This window comes from Rhinatrema bivittatum, chromosome 16 (genome assembly GCF_901001135.1).
Source record: "Rhinatrema bivittatum chromosome 16, aRhiBiv1.1, whole genome shotgun sequence".
Taxonomy (NCBI): domain Eukaryota; kingdom Metazoa; phylum Chordata; class Amphibia; order Gymnophiona; family Rhinatrematidae; genus Rhinatrema; species Rhinatrema bivittatum.
Window position 1 is genome coordinate 18,060,970 of NC_042630.1, and position 23,066 is coordinate 18,084,035.

General features: G+C 45.1%; 1 protein-coding gene across 1 annotated transcript; it reads left to right on the top strand.

Moving 5' to 3' along the window:
• The first annotated feature begins 9,741 nt into the window (after positions 1-9,741).
• On the top strand, positions 9,742-15,904 carry ZNHIT1 (zinc finger HIT-type containing 1). The gene is made up of 5 exons (XM_029580913.1): positions 9,742-9,858; positions 11,153-11,320; positions 11,761-11,840; positions 12,434-12,603; positions 14,499-15,904. The coding sequence occupies exons 1-5, from the start codon at positions 9,753-9,755 to the stop codon at positions 14,518-14,520; spliced, it is 546 nt and encodes a 181-aa protein (XP_029436773.1). The 5' UTR covers positions 9,742-9,752; the 3' UTR covers positions 14,521-15,904.
• Positions 15,905-23,066: the final 7,162 nt, after the last annotated feature.

The following is a 23,066-nucleotide window of genomic DNA, read 5'->3' on the forward strand; positions in this document are numbered from 1 at the left end:
CCCTCAGAGGTGAACCTTGGTCCGGTAGCCGGTTCCCAGCATGGACTTTGCTGCTTAAGCAGCTGAAAGGCAGCCGGGTGCAGGAAGCCAAGTGCGGCAGTGATAGCCAAAGCCCGCCCCCTACGGTGGGTGTAGTGGCAGCATTGAGAAAAGAGGGAATCCTGCTGCACTTGTACTTTGACGACTAGTTGATCCAGGCCAAGTCCGTGGAAGAGAATCTCCGGGTGACCAACAGGGTGATCCTCCTTGCTTCAGGAACGTGGCTGGGTCATAAACATGGACAAAAGCAAACTCAAACCCTCCCAGTCCTTGGAATATCTGGGAGTCCGGTTTGACACCAAGCAGGGCAAGGTCTTCCTTCCAACCATGCAAATAAGGAAGTTGATGTCCCAAGTGCATCAGTTGATGAGCACGATACATCCACACCTGATGGCAGCAACCATGGAAGTAGGGCCATGGGCAAGGGCACCATACGACCACTTCAACGCTCTCTATTGTCAAGTTGGAACTCATATTCTCAAAGCTATTCGATTCGCTTCCACTTACCAATGGGAGTATGCTCTCGGCTCCAGTGGTGGCTGTAAGAAGCTCATCTGAGCAGAGGTGTATCCCTGTCCTCCCCGAACTGGCTGGTCCTCATAACAGATGCAAGCCTCCAGGGCTGGAGAGCTTATTGTCAGGAACTGATGGCCTAGGGACGTTGGGCCAAGGAAGAGGCCCTCTGAAACATCAACCGCCTGGAAGCCTGGGCAGTCAGATTCGCATGTCTACAATTCAGCCACAGACTCCAGGGTCAAGTGGTCCACGTAATGTCAGACAATGCAATGACGGTAGCCTACATCAACCGCCAGGGTGGAACCAAGAGCCAGCAAGTGTCACAGGAGATAGATCTCCTTATAGAATGGGCGGAAATACATCGACCGATGATCTCAGCCTCCCCCATCACAGGAAGAGACGTGAGAGCAGACTTTCTAAGCAGGGAGAGTCTAGATCCAGGAGAGTGGGCGTTGTCGGCCAAAGGCTTTCAGCTGCTAGTAGATAGCTGGGGTCTCCCGACCATCGACCTGCTGGCCGCATCCCACAATGCGAAGATTCCCTGATTCTTCAGTCACAGAAGAGATCAGTGGTCCCTGGGAATCAACGCTCTCGGTCAGACCTGGCCGGAAGAAGAGCTGCTATCCGCCTTCACTCCGTGGCCCCTGCTGGGTAGGGTCGTTCGCAGAATCGAGCACCAGTCCTACTAGTAGCTCCAGATTGGCCCAGGAGTCTGTGTTATGTGGACATGTGGAGACTCCTGGTAGAGACCCCCTGTGCCTTCCACCGCACAGGGGCTTGCTACAGCAGGGACTGGACCTTCACGAGGATCCAACTGTCTTACGGTCTGGCCCTTGAGAGAGCTCACCTGATGAAGCGAGGATATTCTGCGGCAGTATTTGCCACCTTACTCCACACGTGGAAGTTGTCTTCGTTCCAAGCATGGAGAGGTGTTTGAGGCCTGGTACGAGGAATGTGGTGTCCCTCCTCAGGCGGTCAAAATCCCACTAATCCTGGAATTTTTGCAGGACGGATGAATAAAGTTTTGACCCTTAACTCCTTGAAGGTCCAGGTAGCGGCTCTCTCCTGTTTCAGGGGCGAGGCTCATCTGGCCTGTTTTCTGAAAGGGGTTCAGCACTTCTGGCCACCCCTACGTTGACCGGTTCCCTTGTGGAAACTTAATCTAATATTGGAATTTTTGGCAGGGCCCTACTTTCGGCCGCTGCATAGTCTTTTCTTTATTAACCCTGAAAACTGTGTTCCTGGTGGCTGTATGTTTGGCTCGTCACATCTCTGAACTGCAGGCATTGTCGAGTCAGGAACCGTTCCTCCGGATGACTCCAGGAGCGTTACAGCTTCGTACTCTTCCATCCTTCTTGCCCAAGGTAGTCCAGGAGTATCATTTGAATCAGTCCATTTTGTTGCCATCCCTAGATAAGCACAAGGACGTGGAAGAACACCGCCTCCTCCGCCATTTGAATTTCAATGGGCTTTTGGTGCAGTATCTGGAAGTTTCAGAACCGGTCTGAAAGATTTTGTCCTTTACGGTGGAAGCGGGGCTACCATAGCTCACTGGATTAAGGAGGTAGTCACGGGAGATTATGTGGAGGCAGGAAAGTAATTACCCCTTCAGGTTAAAGCTCATTCCACTAGGGCTCGGGGGCAGAAGCTAGACTGCTGTCTCCCGTTGATATCTGCAGAGTGGCAAGGTGGTCGTCCTTGCATGACTTCTCCAGGTTCTATCGCCTGGATGAACCCGGGAGGACACAGCCTTGCAAGGGCGGTGTTAACTGGACCGCGGGCAGCCTCCTGCCCCGATCGGGAGTAGCTTTTGTACATCCCATTGCTCCTGAGTCCATCTGTCTTCACGCTAGGAAATGAAGAAATTACTTCCCTGATAATTTTGTTTTCCTTAGTGCAGACAGATGGACTCGGCATCCCGCCCACGGCTGCCCAAGAACGGTGCCAAGGATTCGACCGTGGAGCTGATATCGATTCCAAGAGATTACGGGTAAGCAGTCATCTGGTCCTTAGATCAGGGCACCTATATTCTTACTGGGGTTCAGTGTTTATGATTGGTTGTGTACAGTTACGGTTATCCGTTTTTAATCGTTTTTTTAATCAAGTTATTCCAATAGTATGTCCACAGTGGATTTTGAAGAGAACACTGAAGGGCTGAGGTCACTGCAGGGGTGAATCTAGGGTGACGTCAGCTTTGAAACCTGACTCCAACTCCAGCTGCTGGCAGGGGAGCATAAACCCATTGGTCCCGAGTCCATCTGTCTAACCTAAGGAAAACAAAATTATCAGGCAAGTCATTTCTCCATTTGTGGCTTTAGCTGGGAAAAGGAGGCGTGCCCACAGAAAAGGCAGGTGCAAATCTGGGTGTGTGCTTTTTGCTTGGGCAATTTTCAGAAAGAAAATAAGCGCGTATTTTCCATTTGAGAACGGGGGCAAAATCCGCAGGGAAAAGCGGTCGTGGGCTTTGCACCTGCCCCCACATAGAGGCCAATTTGACCCTCCCTGCCGCCCCCTCCACTCTGATGTTGCCCAGCCAGGAGAGAGAGGTCCTGCTCCAAAGTCATGTGGTGGGGGGCCTCACCCCTCCGAAACTACCATCACCATTGCTGGGGGGGGGGGGGGGGGGTCCCTGCAATTATTTTCAGCTGCTTCATGCCCCTGCCCTTGTAGTTTTGAAAATTGCCCCCAAGCAGCATTAGTGTGACACTCAAAGTAAAAGACACGAGGGGCAGCAGCAGTCGGAGGTGTTATTGGGAAATCTGGTTTGTATTTTTTTGAGGGACTATTTTTTGTATTTTTATAATTTTTGGGATATGCTTTTTGTATTATTTGATTGTACGAGGGTGGGTTGGTTTTGAAATGCATTGTAAACGGCTTCCTGAATATTAGAGATAAGCAGTATATTAAGTTCACGCACAAATAAAGAGGGGTAAATAATGCCCCCTCTGGCAGCAACTGAAGGCTCATGGCACTGGATCCCACTCCTGGTTTTATTTGAGCTGAAAGAATACAAGATGAGAAAGCCAGTGTCACTCGCAGACCCAGATTCTAATTTCACCACTGCTGCCAATCTCTTCTGTGTAACTTTCCACAAGTCGTTTCCCCTCCCCGTGTTCCCACTTAAGACCGTAAACTCTTGGAGCAAGGCCCCTCATAACCATGTGATTTGTCTCTGCTCAGAGCTGGGCACCCTGCTAGCCCTCTACAGATAAATACCCACCTCTGCAATAAACATCAGGCCCCCACTTAGCTATTCCAGTTCTGAGGCTGGTTCATTTCTTCAGCAAGGCTTTTTGATTTGAATTTGTCTGCAAGGAACAAATGAAAACTAAAACTTGACATGACACATGGTGGCTGCGATGTGCTAATAACCAGAGAATTTACAGTGGTGATCAAGAATATTGCAAAGCCACATCCTCTCTCCCTCCAGATTTGCAGTGCCTGCATTTCTTGTTGTTTCCAGCTCGTGTTGCTCTGCTATAAAACTCATCCCTAATCCAGATTTTCTTCTGTTAAAAAGCCAAGCCCAGTTGGAGCTTGCGGTTCCAATCTTGGAGGGGTGCAAACAGACCTGGGATCCTGCTTGGCCGCAGTGAATATTCTCGAGATACATTGGCATACGCCGGGGTGTAAAAAAAAAATCACGGTGATTTTGTATATTTTTGTTTAGGCTAGAAACGAGCTAGAAATCACATGAGAAGCCATAAGAAAAGGGGCTGAGGGAGCTCAGGGCTCCAGCAACCAGACAGCTGCTAATAACAGTCCAGGCCAAGCCCAGGAAGTATTTAATGTTCCCCACCCTGAGGAGGCTGGGGTGCGTAGTCCTGAAGTGCTGCATTGGAGCAGACGAGGACTACAGGACTCAAGCAGCTAGGGCCAAGGCTACCTTTAATCGTGCAAATGGCCTGGAGCACAGGGCGACCTGCTCACCCTGCGGAGGAGTTTCGGAGTTGTGAGGACCCAGTCCATACCCCCCCTGCACACGAGGGAAGGATATTATATGCCAACATAAGATGCTGCCATGTTGGTTCAGACCAAGGGTCCATCAAGCCCAGCATCCTGTTTCCAACAGAGGCCATACAAGGCCCCAAGAACCTGGCAAGTACCCAAACACTAAGTCTATTCCATGTTACCGTTGCTAGTAATAGCAGTGGCTATTCCCTAAGTAAAATTGATTAATAGCAGATAATGGACTTCTCCTCCAAGAACTTATCCAAACTTTTTTTAAACACAGCTATACTAACTGCACTAACCACATCCTCTGGCAACAAATTCCAGAGTTTAATTGTGCGTTGAGTGAAGAAGAACTTTCTCCGATAACTTCATGGAGTACCCCCTAGTCTTTCTATTATCCAAAAGAGTAAATAACCGATTCACATCTACTCATTCAAGACCTCTCATGATTTTAAACACCTCTATCAGAGGCAGGGTTTGCCTTATTGTAACTATATTTGACTCGAAGCACACAGGATGGTACAAGTCAAATATTTTATTTTTCAGAAACTTTAAGGACACTCTGAAACGGAATGAGTTAATCAGATAATTTGTAAATAAGGGGGAAAATCAAATTTAAGTACAAACCCATCAAAGTACAAGCTTTCTTTACAGGAGGTCTCTTCCTTCAGGGGTTCCTTTTCCAGAACCGGTTAAAACACAGCATCCAGTGATCATGGCTTTCCCCAAACTTATCAAAGAATTTGCTGATGACCTTTTTTGTCTCATGCAGGATATCATTAGCGTTAACTCTCTATGAGACGAAGCAACCCAGGCAAGTATATACAGCGATAGTTTCCCCTATTTCAAATTAATTCTAATGAAATTCCGACCAGAATTATCCTCGTCGAATTCTCTGGTGAGCTCAGCTGTCCTTTAACAAATGGGCCGATACAGTAAAATTCGTGGGAGAGCCGGCGCTCCAAGGCGAGCGCCCAGGCCACTCTCCTGGGCGTGCAATCGACTATGCAAATGAGGGCCTGCAGTAAAAGGAGCGGCGGCTGTCAGCGGGTTTGACAGCAGACGCTCAATTTTACTGGTGTCGGTTCTCAAACCTGCTGACAGCCACAGGCTCGGAAAACGGATAATGGCAAAATTGAGCGTCCATCTTCCGACCTGCAGGCTGATTTAATTTTTTTTTTTTTTTTTTTTTAACTTTTGGGGCCTTCGACTCAATATCGCTATGATATTAAGTCGGAGGGTGTACAGAAAAGCAGTTTTTTCTGCTTTTCTGTACACTTTCCCGGTGTCGGCAGGCGTTAATTTCTGAAAGTAAAATGTGCGGCTTGGCTGCAACATTTTACTTTCTGTATCGCGCGGGAATAACTAATAGGGGTAATAGCGTGTCAAACGCATGGCCAATCGCGGGCCAGAGCGCACTGTACTGTATCGGCCTGAAAGGGAGCGAGTCTCTCCCTCGGTGTCCTCAGGAAATACCAACAATATCACCATTAAAAGTCTTAACTATTTACCTTATTAATAAAATCTCCCGACTGCACGGATATTCTACTGCCTTTTCCCTATCACGAGATAAGCCCAATTAGATGCAAGTGCACGCTGAACAGAAACCCTGACTACAAATAACATCAGTTCTGTATGATAAAGGCCTAACATCAATTGCTGAGGAAAGTCTGTTTCTGCAAAAAAAGACTGCAGGATACTTTCACTGCCTCGGCTTCATTTCCCACAGAATTAGTACCAATACGGATTACTTTGCATCATTTGCATTAGTTTATTAACAAACCATACTCTCCAACAGTAAGAAAATTTTACATGGTCTAAACTTGTGCCTAGAACATATTACGACCTCTCTCTAGGAGGCAAAGCTGCTGCTTCAGCCTCACTGTAGCTCTTCAGAAGCACCGGACCATCCCTCAGCATCACAGACCACACCTGCCTCTCTGACACAGTTGTGTCTAGCCCCAAGCCCCCTAGATCCTAGGGCTTAGACCTTTTTATAAGGTTGCAACATGTTTTACAATTGGTGACCCAGTTTTCTCAGATTAAAACTGAAGACGACTGGTTGGTCTCACAGCATTTTGCATGTGAGTAGAGACAACCCGCTGAGGTCAGCAACGTGTCGCTGCACTCCAGCCAATCGGGTTCATTCAGGGTTCTGTGCTGGCCCTGAGCAGGGCCGGCCTTAGGGTAGGGCGAGCTGGGCAGTCACCAGGGGCGTCGTGAGACAAGGGGCGCCCTGGTATTGCTTGTTGGGCTAGGCCAGATCTGCCCCCACACCATCCTGTGCCCAGCTGGTAGAAGGAGTAGTACTTAATAGCATGTCAGCTTCCTCCACGACCACATAATCTTGAGACTCGTGCTGTGAAACTGGCCCTGTGCAGCAGAGGAAGCCTACGTGCTTTTCAGTGCCTCTCCTCGTGCTGGGTCGTGTCAGCTGATGGAGGGACCAAAGAAGAGCTAGGGACAGGGAGAATGTACATGGGGTGGTGATGGACAGGGAAAGAGAGAGCTACATGGGGTGGAAGGGAGACCTGTATGGGGTGGTGGAGGGAAACAAAGAAAATTACACGGGATAGTGTTGGGAGGGGGCAGGGAGATACATCATATGAGGTAGTGGGTGGCAAGGAGAGGGAGAGTACAATGGGTAGAGAGGCAGTGAGAGAGACTGTGCCTGTGGTGGTGGAAGGGACAGGGAGACCTACGTGGGATGGCGGTATGGAGACTGTACATGGAGTGGAGGGGTAAGGAGAGATGAGGACATAAGGGAGAGAGAGAAGGCTCAGGATGGGAAGAGAGAAGGAGAATAGATAGAAGGAGAAAGCCTGGAGGGAGAAAAGGAAGAGAAGAGGGAGGTGGGAGAGAAAGTCTGGAGGACAGGGGCAGGATGCATTTGACAATTCTGCAACCTCCAAGCAATTTCATCAGTGTGCATTACAACATAACGTACATGTTCAGCAAGACATAAAAAGCAGACCACATTTCTGCATTCAAATTTAAACCCAAATAAAAATGCTTCAAATTTATTTCTTGTATCCGTGTGCTCTTCTTTCCTAAGCTGACAACCTAGCACATTCCACCTTAGAGCCAGCCCTGAGCACATCTCTTCCTCCTCAAAGTCAGATCATTCTTCCTTAATTAAAATAACATCAGGCGCAATAAGACACTGAATCCTGCTTCCCATAAAACGTTCATTGTCTGTTTTCCATCCGTCAGACTTTTAACTGCTGTGAATCAACTTAATTAAATCACAACCAAATGTTCTCAAAGTTTCTAAGTGTTTTCACGTGTCCTCAGTGTTCTTACTGCACATTTTGGTGTAAAACAATTTTAAATCTACTGAAACATCCTCACGTAAAGATGCTCCTCAGCCAACTGCCACTGCAACTACAATCAATGGCCACTGGCGTAAATTATTTCCATCCACATAGTTCCCAAGCTTATAACTACAAAAACAAAATGCTTGAGGTGTTTAAATCTCAGGCAGGGATGCTGTTACATTTTAAATTTTACTAGAGAAAAGCTATGACTTCCCAATGAGGAAAAGCTAAAGAAGTTAGGGCAGGTTCCGCTTGGAGAAGAGATGGCTGAAGGGAGATGATAGAGGTCTTTAAAAACATGAGTGGTAGGGGTAAATGCAAATCAGTTGTTTACTCTTTCAAATAAACAGACTCCATGAAGCTACTAAATAGCACATGGTTTGCATCAGAAAAGATAGGGGAGGAGGGTGAGTATCATAAAATGTGGAAACCTAGAGAAGGCAACATCTGCTGTAGTTTACTTTTTGATGGTATAATGATGTATGATTTATTAATAAAAAAAAGTTTACACATACAACAAATTTGAGAAAACATTGTTTTTACTCAAATGTACAATTAAGCTCTGGAATTCATTGCCAGAGGATGTGGTGAAAGCTATTAGTGTATCTGGGTGTAAAAAAAAAAAAAGGTTTGGCCATGTTCCTGGAGGAAAAGTCCATAAACTGTTATTATGGGGAAGCCACCGATAATCCCTAAGCATAAGCAGAATGGAATTCATCTATTTGGGATCCTGGCAGGGACTTTTGACCTGGATTTGCAACTGTTGGAAACAGGATACTGGGCTTGATGGACCCTTGGGCTGACCTAGTATGTCAAGCTATATAAATCTCCATTGCCTCAGGTACAAACTTAGCCCTCTGGGGATAGGGAAATACCTACAGTACCTGAATGTAAACCGATGTGATATTGTCAGATTTAATGTCGGTATAAAAAAAAATAAAAATAAAGTCTTACTTTCTCTCATTCATCACAAAAAATATATTTAAAAGGATATCAGTATATAAGAAATCACAAAAAATATATTTAAAAGGATATCGGTATATAAGAAATGTTAAATAAAGCACATAAACAGAGATAGTTGCCATATTTCCATCAACTCTTGTTTTAGCTTCTAAAATAAGCCAGGGTGATGTCACTCGTCATTAACTGCCGTGTAGTCCTTTAAAGCCTCTGAAAGGTTTAGGGGCCTGCTGGGAACATCTAGGACTGCCACCTCACCACAGGTCAGTGCTGCCAGATGAACCATAAATGATCCTGTTTCGGTGATAACTGGCCTCATCTGATTCACCCTAACATTGTGCAGCAGAGGCACAAAAGAGTTTCATAATGGTTACAGAGCCCGAGGGGCTCCTGCTGCATGAATAGGGGCAATGAGGCAGGAAGCGCCTGTTGGTTTCTGCTTTCTTCCTGCTCCAGCTCGCCATGCCCTTAGCTGATTTCTGCCTTTCCTGCAGGCCCCCCCCCGCGTTAATTTCATCTCGGTGCCTCCTGCGTCCATTAACCACTGCCTGCTCTTTGACTTTGCTGCACCCGAGATCGAGCCCAGTGGGTTTTTTTTAAACCATTTTCCCATCTTGCTGCAGGTTCGCATCGCACATTTTTCCATTCTGGCAGCGTATGACTTATACTTTTGAGGGTCTGATAAGGGAACAAGAAGCAGAGCAGGATGCCTGGAGGCCCTGGATCGACTTGAGTTGAGAAGGTGGACAGGCAGGCTAATGTATACCCGTTGGACCATACCATTACGCCCTGGAGGCTACACGGGAGGGGAGAGGGCTCTTCTTCCCTAGGCCCCTAGCTCCTTTCCTCGCCGCAGGTTCAGGGGAAACCCCATAGTCATGTGCGATAGCAAGGACTGGGGGAAATTCAATAGATTACATTTTCACCCCCACCTTCTCCGAATGGAATCGTCCCGCTCGCCGGCGCATGCGCATTCTCCCTCCCATATACCGGCGGGTACGCACTCGAGCTGGAGCGCGAGCGCTCAGGGTGTGGCGTACTTGTAAGATGGTGGCGGACAAGAAGACGTCGGGTGAGGGAAACAGCAAAGCAACACCGAACCAGGGCTCGCACTCTTTCCGCGAGATAAGCGCAATTCGGGGGTCTGGGAAGAAACGTCGGGAAAGGGAACGGAGCGAGCTAATCCGAGTCACTTCCGGGAGGGGGAGGATTTAAGCGGTATATCGCATAGCATCCTGGGACTTGTAGGCCTACTTTGCCGTTCCCTGCCTGTAGGACTACAATTCCTAGAACGCGTGGGGTTGACTTTAGGCCAGCTTTGCACATCCCTAAGGGAAAGGCAACAGAGCCAGGCTTGTTTTTGCCCCCCTTCCCCGGTGCATGGTACACATTCTTACTGTACGGGGTGGGCGGAATGTAAAACTGAATGTTGCATTCTGGACTTTGTAGTGCTGAGATCTAAAAGAAGAAGCAGGGCCTATAGGTATCTCAGGCACTACCTTGAGGTTTATTGACTGCTGCCTTTTTCAGTGTCAGTTTTACCTTATTGCTCAATAGAAATAAAAAAAGCCCAAACCATTAAAAGTATAAATATCGTGGCCAGAGAACAGTCACAAATTCAGTCATGTAGGAGCCTAAAACTGTTAATTGCAACCCTATTGAGGGAAATCAGTTGCGTTCAGAAACTTCCAACAGCCTTCTGGCAAATGTTTGGGTCATACCTCACTACACTCCCATTCAGAAGTTGCTCTCCCTGCAAGAAGTTAGGGTGGGGACCGACTTGACCTACCAACAGCCCTGTTTTGATTTAGAAATTTTATCAGCTGGCTTTTACTGGGTTGACAAACACTACCATGACAGTTTTAGGATCTTACATGATTGCCGTTTTGCATGTTCGCTGGCCACTTTGTTGAGCTTAGTTTTACTTTACTGCACAGTGTTGGAGGTGGGATGGGGAGACCCATTAGAGAAATCAGAAAATGTGGACTGACTCCATGAAGTTAGCATGTGGCACATTTAAAACTAATCAGAGAAAGTTTTTCTTCACTCAACGCACAATTAAACTCTGGAATTTGTTGCCAGAGGATGTGGTTAGTGCAGTTAGTATAGCTGTGTTTAAAAAAGGCTCAGATAAGTCCGTTACCTGCTATTAATTAAGTTGACTTAGAAAATAGCCACTGCTATTACTAGTAATGGTAACATGGAATAGATTTAGTTTTTGGGTACTTGCCAGGTTCTTATGGCCTGGATTGGCCACTGTTGGAAACAGGATGTTGGGATTGATGGACCCTTGGTCTGATCCAGTATGGCATTTTCTTATGTTCTTAACTTGAATTTCCATCCTTCCCCCCCCCCCCCCCCTTCAGCGCGCTTGCAAGATCCCAGTCAGCGGCGGATCTTGGACAAGGCCACGCGGCAGCGTCGGATAAACCGGCAGCTGGAGCAGTTGGAGAAAGACAACTTCCAGGACGACCCGCATGCCAACCTGCCGCAGCTGAAGCGCCTGCCGCAGTTCAATGATGACACGGACACCGGTGAGGAGAGCCCCTGGCAGAGCTTTCAGAAGCCGTGTACCCCGCATGTAATACAATAAAAACAGATACAATTTGATTTACTTGTCATCATATTCTTTGCTTTTTTTCAGAGGGGAAGGAGGGTTTTGAAAGTAAACTGAATCATGATTCCAAAGGAGAGCTGTAAAAACTAATATGGCCAACTTGAGAGAGATTTTCCTTCGTTCTTTACATTTATGTAGTTAAATAGACTAACATGGTGACCTTTGGTTTTATTCCAAATAAAAGGGCAAAGTTCTTTGCCAATGGAAAGACTTTAAGTAGCTCAGTGGCCAGAAGGTGTCGCCATTTCTCAACAAATGACGATATCTTCCTAGAGCTTTGGGGGGTTTTTGTTTTATTTTTTGACTATTCAGCCTCATGGTCTTTTATAAGAAAAAAAAATTGTTTATCATTTTTAGGGAAAAAGAAGAAGAAAACTAGAGGGGACCACTTCAAGCTGAGGTTTCGGAAGAATTTTCAGACCCTGCTGGAGGAACAGGTGAGGGCATGTGGCAGAGGGGCGCTGTGGGCCTGCAGCATTAAAGGGGGTTTGGGAAAACCACAGAACACCCCATGAAAAGGTGTTACTCAGCATGGAGAAATGTCAGGGCTATGCACTAGTAAAAAAAAAAATCCAGGATTTGTAAACGAGAACAGGAGATTACGGAGAGAGATTTGCGATGATACCCCAGAGCCAGTGGGTGGCTGAGGAGACCTGGAAGGTTCTGTGGTATACAAGAATCAGCAAGAGTAGGGGAAAATGAGATCCTCTGCTTCCACATCGCCTGAGAAGCTCCTGTTTGGAGCACCAGGTATAGGCTTGTTTGTTTTATAGCCGGAAGGAAATTCAGATCAAGGGAGTACAAAGAAATATAATGAGAAAACGTGAAAAGAGGATCTGAAGTTATTAAATCCAAAGAGACTCGAATGGCCATGGTGTTTTCATGCTGGAAAATGAGGCGTTATGGGGGGGAGGAAGGGCATTCAGCTGGTGCAGGGGCCATCCAAGGAGCAGAATCAGTAGTGGCTAGAGGAAAGTCCTGTGTATTAAGCTCATCGGTGCTGTTTCCCCCCCCCCCCCCCCCCCCACAGAACCTGAGCGTCAGCGAAGGGCCCAACTACCTTACCGCTTGTGCGCCCCCTTCCAAGTTCCCGCAGCGCCATTTCTGCGCCGTCTGTGGCTTCCCCTCCAACTACACCTGCGTCTCCTGCGGGGCCCGCTACTGCTGTGTGAAGTGTCTGGGGACACACCAGGAAACAAGGTGAGGCCGAAGCCCTGTGCCAGAGAGAAACTAACCGGCCCCTGTGGCAGAGCTAGCTAGAACCTTCTTCCCTGCATCAACCTGCTTTGCAGTTGACGCCTTCTCTCTTGGTCTCCTTCCTAGCTTTTCTTCCCTTATCCGTCCGTGCCGTATTCGTACTTTGTGGGTATCTGCGTGGAGCTCTGGTGAAGATCCGCACAGCAGCAGCCCCTATCGTAGTCAGATTCGTTATCCAAACAAGGCAAAAGGACACTGTCAAAATGCTGCATGAATAATATAAATAATTTGATTTTGTTTTCAAAAGAATATTCTTTCAGGCTGGACATCCTCTAATAAAATGTTCTGCAAACCTGTGCCAGACCAAAAATCTGGAGAGAAGGGAATTTCTCAGTGCAGTCTTCCCTGCAGATTTCTGCTCCAGCTCTGTTTTCAAAGCATTATTTATTGGAGGAAGGGATCTGATGTTTGTTTGTTTTTTCTTTCATGATTTTGATTCTTTGACATCCATATTCAAAAGGGTTTGTCCAGCTAAGTTTGGGATTTAGCCAGAGAAACCCTTAGTTTTTAAATATCAACCCTCCCTCGCACTTAATTGCTAAGTTTTTTAAACAAGTAAGTAATCATTCAACTAAAACTTAGCCAGATAAAAAAACAAGGGGGGGTGTTCTAGGGGCAGGGCTTAAATTTACCCAGCTAGCACTGATATTCAGGTAATGTCATCTGGCTAACTCTGGTCAGAAAAAAAAACCCCAGATCTAAAGTTAGCTGGAGAACATTGGGGGAAAAAAAGAGACCCCATCTCATCTTCCAGTGTCTTTTAAAAAAAAAAAAAAAAGTAGTGGCTGACTACGGGAACCATCCCTGCCCCACATACCCTAAAAAAATCAGGGGCTGAGCTGGCCTGATCCCAGCCTCTGCCTTAACATTTAATTTACCAATTCCCCACTCCCAGAACCCCCCAAATATTCCCAACCTCGAGAGGGAGGCGTAAAGTCTTCTGACTCCTCCTTTCCAGGCATTTATAATATGATGTCATTTATTTATTGCGCTCGCTCTCGTTTACTGATGGGCTCTTTCACTGACAGCTGCCGGGCCAATCCCCATTCAGAGCTCAATAGACGGGTGAAGAGAATAAATTAACCCCTACGTGCTGGGCGCTGTCAGAGCTCCCCACTTACATATTAAGAGAGTAAAAAGACGTTACTTCTCTTAATGATAAGGGAGGGGCTGGGATCGGCCCCTCTGAGCCGCTGTTTGTTTAAGGCAAGGGACGAGGAGGGGGCTGCCGTGCTCAGCTGCTAGTTTCAAACACGTGGGAGGGCCAAGGAGGGAGTCTGCTCGGCAACTATTTTAATTTTTTTTTTAAACCTTCTTCAGCAAGTCGGTGATTGGGTAACGTTAACCGAGCATAGTCAATGAGAGATTTGTCCTGCCGAGTATTTGGCTAAGGTTATCCAAGTAACTATAGCTGGAGAACTTGGCTTACTGAATCTGGACCTCTTTGTCCTTTCCCTGCACAGTTTTGGTGAGTTCCTTCCGATTCACAAGGAGAGGAGCATCAAAACAGAAAGAACTTTCAAAAACGTTATCGTCAGTCAGATAGTTCTCAGCGAATGAAAGGCAGCTCTTAATGATTGTGCCTGGGTTGCATCCACATTGACGGGTTTTACAGAAACTCTGGAATATAACTAGAAATGTTTAATTATCCTTACCTATGCAACTGAATTAGCTAATTAAGGTATTAAAAAATGAGGTATAATTAGCTAATTAAGGTATAAGAAAACGAAAAGCTGTGGTGAGTGCTGCGGAGAAAAGCATGTGTCTGTTGGCCTGGTAAGAGAGCGTTATTAAATATGGCACAGGACCCTTCTCATCTCCTTCCCTTTTGCTTGCAGGTGCTTGAAGTGGACTGTTTAGTCTCTCAACCAGAAGCAGCGTTCCCCCTGCCGAGCTGAGAGAAGGATCCATCACCAGTGTCCCGGAAGACTCCCACCCTGAGCAGAGCGTGAGGAGGCAGGCAGGAAGGGGCGACGAACCCCCTCTCTCTCCATCTCCACTTCCCCGCCCCCCCCCCAACTGCTTCCTACCCTGAAAACAAGGGCAACTGATAAGCAACAAAGATCACCTTCACCCTGAGAGACATAAAATAGATGCCCGGAAGTTTTGCATTATCCTCCTCCACTTTGTACCATGGAATCAAAAACAGTTTTAAGACAGTTTCCTGGAGGCCAGATACAGACACACAGGAAGCCCCAATCAGATACGCGGTGTGTGTGTGTGATGGTGAGGGAGCCAGCGCTTCCAACATGACTGCATCCAGAAAAAGCTGCTTTTAAAGGGGCTTGAGAGCAGCAGCTTCAGAGGAAACTAGAAATAAATGGTAATTAGCACTGGGTAGTTGTCTTTTTTTTGCATTTGCTGTGGACATTTGAAATGTACACATGATGGCGCCAAGCCTTCATCTCATCTGCTTCTGCAAGATGTCTGTTACGCCAAAGCAAAGCACCATCTAAGTGGGGAGTCCACCCACATCTAGTGATCTAAAATCATAATCAAAGATGGTGAAAAAAAATTCTTATAAGGAACTATTCCAGTTAAAAAGCTGTTTTATTAGCCATTGAGTGTGACATTTCAGTCCCTACAGGACCTGATCAACCAAACCATTGTGCTGTGGGATGAAAAGCAATCTGATGAAATTGGCTCTCTGTTTATAAGATGGCGTCTCTTTTAAAAAATAAGAAGTGAGGGAACTGCATTGAGGCTGCCCTGTATCACAGCCTTGTACACCATGCACCCCTACAGCTGGATTAAGAAACCAAGGTTATCTTGCGGGTTTTTCACAGAGTTAAGGACCGTGCCAGTCAAAGTAGTGCTGGTAGTTCAGAGTAGTTAAGTCATGGGATTATGCGCCTTTCCCTCGGTTCTCCTCCATTGAGGGTAACCAGTATGGAGAGGCTGAACCAGTCCTGGTTTGGGCAATCGCTCGGGTTTTCCATTTTTTAATTTTTTTTTAGGAATTTGGATGTATGACTAAGGATTTGTTTTCCTACTGAATGCAGGAAAACGCATCCAAGTCAAGTTCATGCTAGAAGTCTTGATGGTGAAGTGAGTTATTTTAAAATGCCTTTGTTGTTTCTCTTGGGGATGGGCCTCGTCAATGGTAGGCCATGTTTTGTCACAATGACGGTGTAGCTTTATGTATTCGTGTGATTGGTAATGCAGCCAGAGAAGAGCAACAAAGGTCCATACGCCTGTTCTGTTCCACATGTGCAATCTGAGCCGTGAGTGAGGTAACACATGGCATCTTAAGATCAAAAACGCCTGGGCCGACCCAGTGGTTCAGTGGCAAGTGCTGAGCATTACCATGTGGAGGGTCCTGGGTCTGAATCCCAGGCTAAGCCACTTCTCCCTGCCCAGCTGCCACTGAGGATACTGCACAGGCAGCGTTCACAGCCCCCTGAAGTGAAGGAGCCTGATCCATTGCTCAACGGTGACACCTACTGGCCAGACTAAGGGTCCACAGCTGCGGTTTGCGGTCCCTCCGCTGGGGACGATGATTATGATGGCTGTGGCAAGGTGCCAGAGGATATGAAAATAGGACAGAAATCCCTGGATGAGAGTGAATAAAGGCTCAGGGTGCTGTGGCCTGACAATAGCCAATTCCAGTTGAGCTGGAAGCCCACCAGGAGCAGGAGGAAACTAAAGAGCAAAAAGAAATAACAAAAGTCCTCAGCATGGGCAACCATGGAATGCCAAAACTAAAAGCGGAGGAGATTTCAGTAGGATCAGAAATCCACCAGCATGGGGGAGTTAGAGAGGAGGAAGGAGAGGGCTGCCAGCCCATCCCCAAGGATTACTGTGCTTCAGGAGCTCCTGTGAAACAGCTTGCGGGTGAGAACAGCTGCGACGTGAGGGGCGTGGCTACAGACTATAACAACTGCTGTAGCGCGGCGCGACGTCTAAGCCGCTCGCGTCAAAGGGGCAAGCGGCCTGGTCCGGGGAAGTTTGGGCGTCTGGGAGAACTTTTGTGTGTTCTAATCTTGGATGGGGAAGAAAAGAAAGGCAAAGTTGGTTACATCATCCCCTGCGCAGCAACAACATAAGGGCCCAATGGACCAACATGTTGTTAGACACAATATATCGTCAAAGGAGGACGGAGTGGGAGGAGTATCTTTGGCCTCCCTTAGTCCTGGCGAAGGACCTATATCTCCACCTCAGCCATCTAGGTCTCCATCAACTGAAGTGGCACAATATCTGGTAGGAATAGTACCCTTGGAGGTAAACTTGCATAGGCAAGTAGATACCAACGGGAATAAAGATGTTTTGTTTGTAAAAAATGGGCTAGATATTCCACCAGTTGATTTAGGTACAACCATAAATCCGGTACCCCCGGATAATGTGTCTCTAGGTGATTTATGGCAGATGATATCAAAAATAGATGATAATATTGCCTTAATGAATAAGTCCTTATCTGCTGTGATTAAAGTTAATACTAATTCAGTTGCCCAGCATGAGACAAAAATTGTTAATTGTGAAACAGAAATAACTGTTTTAAATTCTAAGATCCAGTTAATACAAAATTCTCAATGTGTTTATGCAGGATAGTTTACTTCTGCGTAAAGAAAATGAAAGGTTGGAAAATTTGTTGCGATCAAAGAACTTGAGATTGGTAAACTTTCCACAGACATGCTGGCTATCTCCACTCGAGATGTTTAAAACATTTCTGAAAGAAATTGTACAATGTAGAGAGGAAGATTTTCTATTTCACTGTAAGACCTAGAAGAAATGAGTGAAATATGGAGATAGAAGATCCCCCGAGTTTAGGTATATCAGCCTTCTTGGAGGAATCTATTGATGTAATTGATAAAAGAGCAACTCTTTTTGTTTCATTTTTTGCTGAACAGGATAAGGGTAACATTTTTAGGAATTTCTTTAAAAGAAAAGATGTATCTTTCTGTGGGCATAGGATTCAAATTTTTCCCGATGTTGCCCAGCCCACACAGGCAAGGAGAAAGTATTTTCTCTCATTAAAAAAATCAAGTAGTGGGAATAGGTGCAACCTTTTTTCTTAAATTCCCTTGTGTATGTCAAGTAACCTACCAAGGGAAGAAATTCCGATTTTGTGGATCCGACCCACTTAGAGACTTTTTTGTTAGATAAATCACAAGTTTAGTTTGAGACAGGAGGTCAATAAAAAGTAAGTCTCTTCTCCTTCCTATTATATGATGGGCTAATAATTTTCAATCTTTATTAAGATTAGAAAATTATTAGTAAATAATATATAAATAAGTATTTATATATATTTGCCTTATCCCCCTATTATGTGAAATGTAAACAAATGACTGTTGTGGTTATATTGATTATTCAATATGTTCATTATGGTTGTGGTACATATTTCTTATTTCTTTTTCATGATATTGTCATTGAAGAATTTTAATAAAATATAAATTAAAAAAAAGAAATCCACCAGCCTGTGAGCAAAAACCCTCTGTAAACCAGTCCAGTTGTAATCATCGGTCCCAGTGCAGTTTATTGAGGCTTTGTAATCGAAAACGTGCAGGAAGTGCTCGGATCTCAATGAAAACAAAGCCTTGCTCCAGCCAACAAGCCTGACGAGTGCGTTCCCAAGCCCATCGCCCTGAAAGCTTGCATGAGCACAAGAGGAGCAAAGGCTCGGTCCCTGCCGCGCTAAGCGTGGATATTGTGGCCTCTCCTCCCGAAGGAGGGCCCGTTTGGCTCGGCGGCGGGCAGTATTGGATTTTTATTTCTGTTCTGGCACTTCATTTCTTCATGTGAAGCACCACTCATTTTGCTAGACAGTTTCAATAAATGTGGCCTGGGATCTTTGATTGAAACCACAACGGGTTAAAGAGCGTTTGCTCGCACACGGGTGGTTTTACGGGCGTTCCCTTCCTCTCAGTGTTTGTGGATCTGTAGAGCCACCTCGTGTGGTTGAGGTGTTGGGATGTCTCTGTGAGGTCCTCTCTCCGAATACTGCGAATGCCTTTGCTTCCGTTGGGAAGCTTCGGAAAGGTTTTGCAGATCAGTTACAGAAGGCTTTGCATAACATTTATTTATTGAAAAATAAAGACCAAATTCAGTTATTCATGGACAGGGCCATCCAGAGGGGAAAACGGATGTGGTCAAGCAGCCCTTGTCCCCGCTTGGATATTTTTCTTCTCTCGCTTCCTTTCCACAGCTGTGGCTTCCTCCTCCTCTGCTGACTTCAAATTGCTATCAAGAAGCTTAGAAAAAGTTTGGCCAGTATCCAAGTTTTTGTAATGTGTTTCCACCACTGTCAAATTCACGTCGTTCTTTTCTCTCCTCCGCTTTTCCTAGCTTGGCCAACTAGCTCCAATTTTTCCAGCACAGCTCGATCCAGTCCTGGTTTTTACCCCATTGCGTGCTAAGACTGAAAGGAAAAGCTTGAAGGCCCTTTATTGCAATGGGATAACACCAGGACTGGCTCAGACTGTCCTGAAAGAATTACCCAGCCAACATTTGATTTGGCAATAGTGAAGGACTTGCAACTTTGGAGGGAAAAAAAAAAGCATAGACGTCCTCAAGCTGTTGCAAGCAAGTGGAGCTCTTTATTAAAATGTTGCACCATACACCTATGTTTCCTGTCTTTTTACAAGTAATGACAGAGAGGAGCACTCGGGAGGAGGTGTGGCGCTTTATGTCCGGGATGGCATAGAGTCCAACAGGATAAACATCCTGCATGAGACTAAATACAAAATTGAATCCTTAGGGGTAGAAATCCCTTGTGTGTCAGGGAAGACTATAGTGATAGGGGTATACTACCATCCACCTGGTCAAGATGGTGAGACGGACAGTGAAATGCTAAGAGAAATTAGGGAAGCTAACCAAATTGGTAGTGCAGTAATAATGGGAGACTTCAATTACCCCAATATTGACTGGGTAAATGTATCATCGGGTCACGCTAGAGAGATAACGTTCCTGGATGGAATAAATGATAGCTTTATGGAGCAATTGGTTCAGGAACCGACGAGAGGGAGCAATTTTAGATTAATTCTCAGTGGAGCACAGGACTTGGTGAGAGAGGTAACGGTGGTGGGGCCGCTTGGCAATAGTGATCATAATATGATCAAATTTGATTTAATGACTGGAAGAGGAACAGTGTGCAAATCCACAGCTCTCGTGCTAAACTTTCAAAAGGGAAACTTTGATAAAATGAGAAAAATTGTTAGAAAAAAACTGAAAGGAGCAGCTACAAAAGTAAAAAATGTCCAAGAGGCGTGGTCATTGTTAAAAAATACCATTCTAGAAGCACAGTCCAGATGTATTCCACACATTAAGAAAGGTGGAAAGAAGGCAAAACGATTCCCGGCATGGTTAAAAGGGGAGGTGAAAGAAGCTATTTTAGCCAAAAGATCTTCATTCAAAAATTGGAAGAAGGATCCAACAGAAGAAAATAGGATAAAGCATAAACATTGGCAAGTTAAATGTAAAACATTGATAAGACAGGCTAAGAGAGAATTTGAAAAGAAGTTGGCTGTAGAGGGAAAAACTCAGAGTAAAAAACTTTTAAAAATATATCAGAAGCAGAAAGCCTGTGAGGGAGTCAGTTGGACCGTTAGATGATCGAGGGGTTAAAGGGGCACTTAGAGAAGATAAGGCCATCGCGGAAAGATTAAATGATTTCTTTGCTTCGGTGTTTACTGAAGAGGACGTTGGGGAGGTACCCGTAATGGAGAAGGTTTTCATGGGTAAAGATTCAGATGGACTGAATCAAATCACGGTGAACCTAGAAGATGTGGTAGGCCTGATTGACAAACTGAAGAGTAGTAAATCACCCGGACCGGATGGTATACACCCCAGAGTTCTGAAGGAACTAAAAAATGAAATTTCAGCCCTATTAGTAAAAATTTGTAACTTATCATTAAAATCATCCATTGTACCTGAAGACTGGAGGATAGCAAATGTAACCCCAATATTTAAAAAGGGCTCCAGGGGTGATCCGGGAAACTACAGACCGGTTAGCCTGACTTCAGTGCCAGGAAAAATAGTGGAAAGTGTTCTAAACATCAAAATCACAGAACATATAGAAAGACATTGTTTAATGGAACAAAGTCAGCATGGCTTTACCCAGGACAAGTCTTGCCTCACAAATCTGCTTCACTTTTTTGAAGGAGTTAATAAACATGTGGATAAAGGTGAACCGGTAGATATAGTATACTTGGATTTTCAGAAAGCGTTTGACAAAGTTCCGCACGAGAGGCTTCTAGGAAAAGTAAAAAGTCATGGGATAGGTGGTGATGTCCTTTCGTGGATTGCAAACTGGCTAAAAGACAGGAAACAGAGAGTAGGATTAAATGGACAATTTTCTCAGTGGAAGGGAGTGGACAGTGGAGTGCCTCAGGGATCTGTATTGGGACCCTTACTTTTCAAAATATTTATAAATGATCTGGAAAGAAATACGACAAGTGAGATAATCAAATTTGCAGATGACACAAAATTGTTCAGAGTAGTTAAATCACAAGCAGATTGTGATAAATTGCAGGAAGACCTTGTGAGACTGGAAAATTGGGCATCCAAATGGCAGATGAAATTTAATGTGGATAAGTGCAAGGTGATGCATATAGGGAAAAATAACCCTTGCTATAATTACACAATGTTGGGTTCCATATTAGGTGCTACAACCCAAGAAAGAGATCTAGGTGTTATAATGGATAACACATTGAAATTGTCGGTTCAGTGTGCTGCGGCAGTCAAAAAAGCAAACAGAATGTTGGGAATTATTAGAAAGGGAATGGTGAATAAAACGGAAAATGTCATAATGCCTCTGTATCACTCCATGGTGAGACCGCACCTTGAATACTGTGTACAATTCTGGTCGCCGCATCTCAAAAAAGATATAATTAATTGCGATGGAGAAGGTATAGAGAAGGGCTACCAAAATGATAAGGGGAATGGAACAACTCCCCTATGAGGAAAGACTAAAGAGGTTAGGACATTTCAGCTTGGAGAAGAGACGACTGAGGGGGGATATGATAGAGGTGTTTAAAATTATGAGAGGTCTAGAATGGGTAGATGTGAATCGGTTATTTACTCTTTCGGATAGTAGAAAGACTAGGGGGCACTCCATGAAGTTAGCATGGGGCACATTTAAAACTAATCGGAGAAAGTTCCTTTTTACTCAACGCACAATTAAACTCTGGAATTTGTTGCCAGAGGATGTGGTTAGTGCAGTTAGTATAGCTGTGTTTTAAAAAGGATTGGATAAGTTCTTGGAGGAGAAGTCCATTACCTGCTATTAAGTTCACCTAGAGACTAGTCACTGCCATTAGCAATGGTAACATAGAATAGACTTAGTTTTTGGGTACTTGCCAGGTTCTTGTGGCCTGGATTGGCCACTGTTGGAAGCAGGATGCTGGGCTTGATGGACCCTTGGTCTGACCCAGTATGGCATTTTCTTATGTTCTTATGTTCTAAACATCAAAATCATAGAACATATAGAAAGACATGGTTTAATGGAACAAAGTCAGCATGGCTTTACCCAGGGCAAGTCTTGCCTCACAAATCTGCTTCACTTTTTTGAAGGAGTTAATAAACATGTGGATAAAGGTGAACCGGTAGATATAGTATACTTGGATTTTCAGAAGGCATTTGACAAAGTTCCTCATGAGAGGCTTCTAGGAAAAGTAAAAAGTCATGGGATAGGTGGCGATGTCCTTTCATGGATTGCAAACTGGCTAAAAGACAGGAAACAGAGAGTAGGATTAAATGGAGAATTTTCTCAGTGGAAGGGAGTGGACAGTGGAGTGCCTCAGGGATCTGTATTGGGACCCTTACTTTTCAATATATTTATAAATGATCTGGAAAGAAATACGACGAGTGAGATAATCAAATTTGCAGATGACACAAAATTGTTCAGAGTAGTTAAATCACAAGCAGATTGTGATAAATTGCAGGAAGACCTTGTGAGACTGGAAAATTGGGCATCCAAAATGGCAGATGAAATTTAATGTGGATAAGTGCAAGGTGATGCATATAGGGAAAAATAACCCATGCTATAATTACACAATGTTGGGTTCCATATTAGGTGCTACAACCCAAGAAAGAGATCTAGGCATCATAGTGGATAACACATTGAAATCGTCGGTTCAGTGTGCTGCGGCAGTCAAAAAAGCAAACAGAATGTTGGGAATTATTAGAAAGGGAATGGTGAATAAAACGGAAAATGTCATAATGCCTCTGTATCGCTCCATGGTGAGACGGCACCTTGAATACTGTGTACAATTCTGGTCGCCGCATCTCAAAAAAGATATAATTGCGATGGAGAGGGTACAGAGAAGGGCTACCAAAATGATAAGGGGATTGGAACAACTTCCCTACGAGGAAAGACTAAAGAGGTTAGGACTTTTCAGCTTGGAGAAGAGACGACTGAGGGGGGATACGATAGAGGTGTTTAAAATCATGAGAGGTCTAGAACGGGTAGA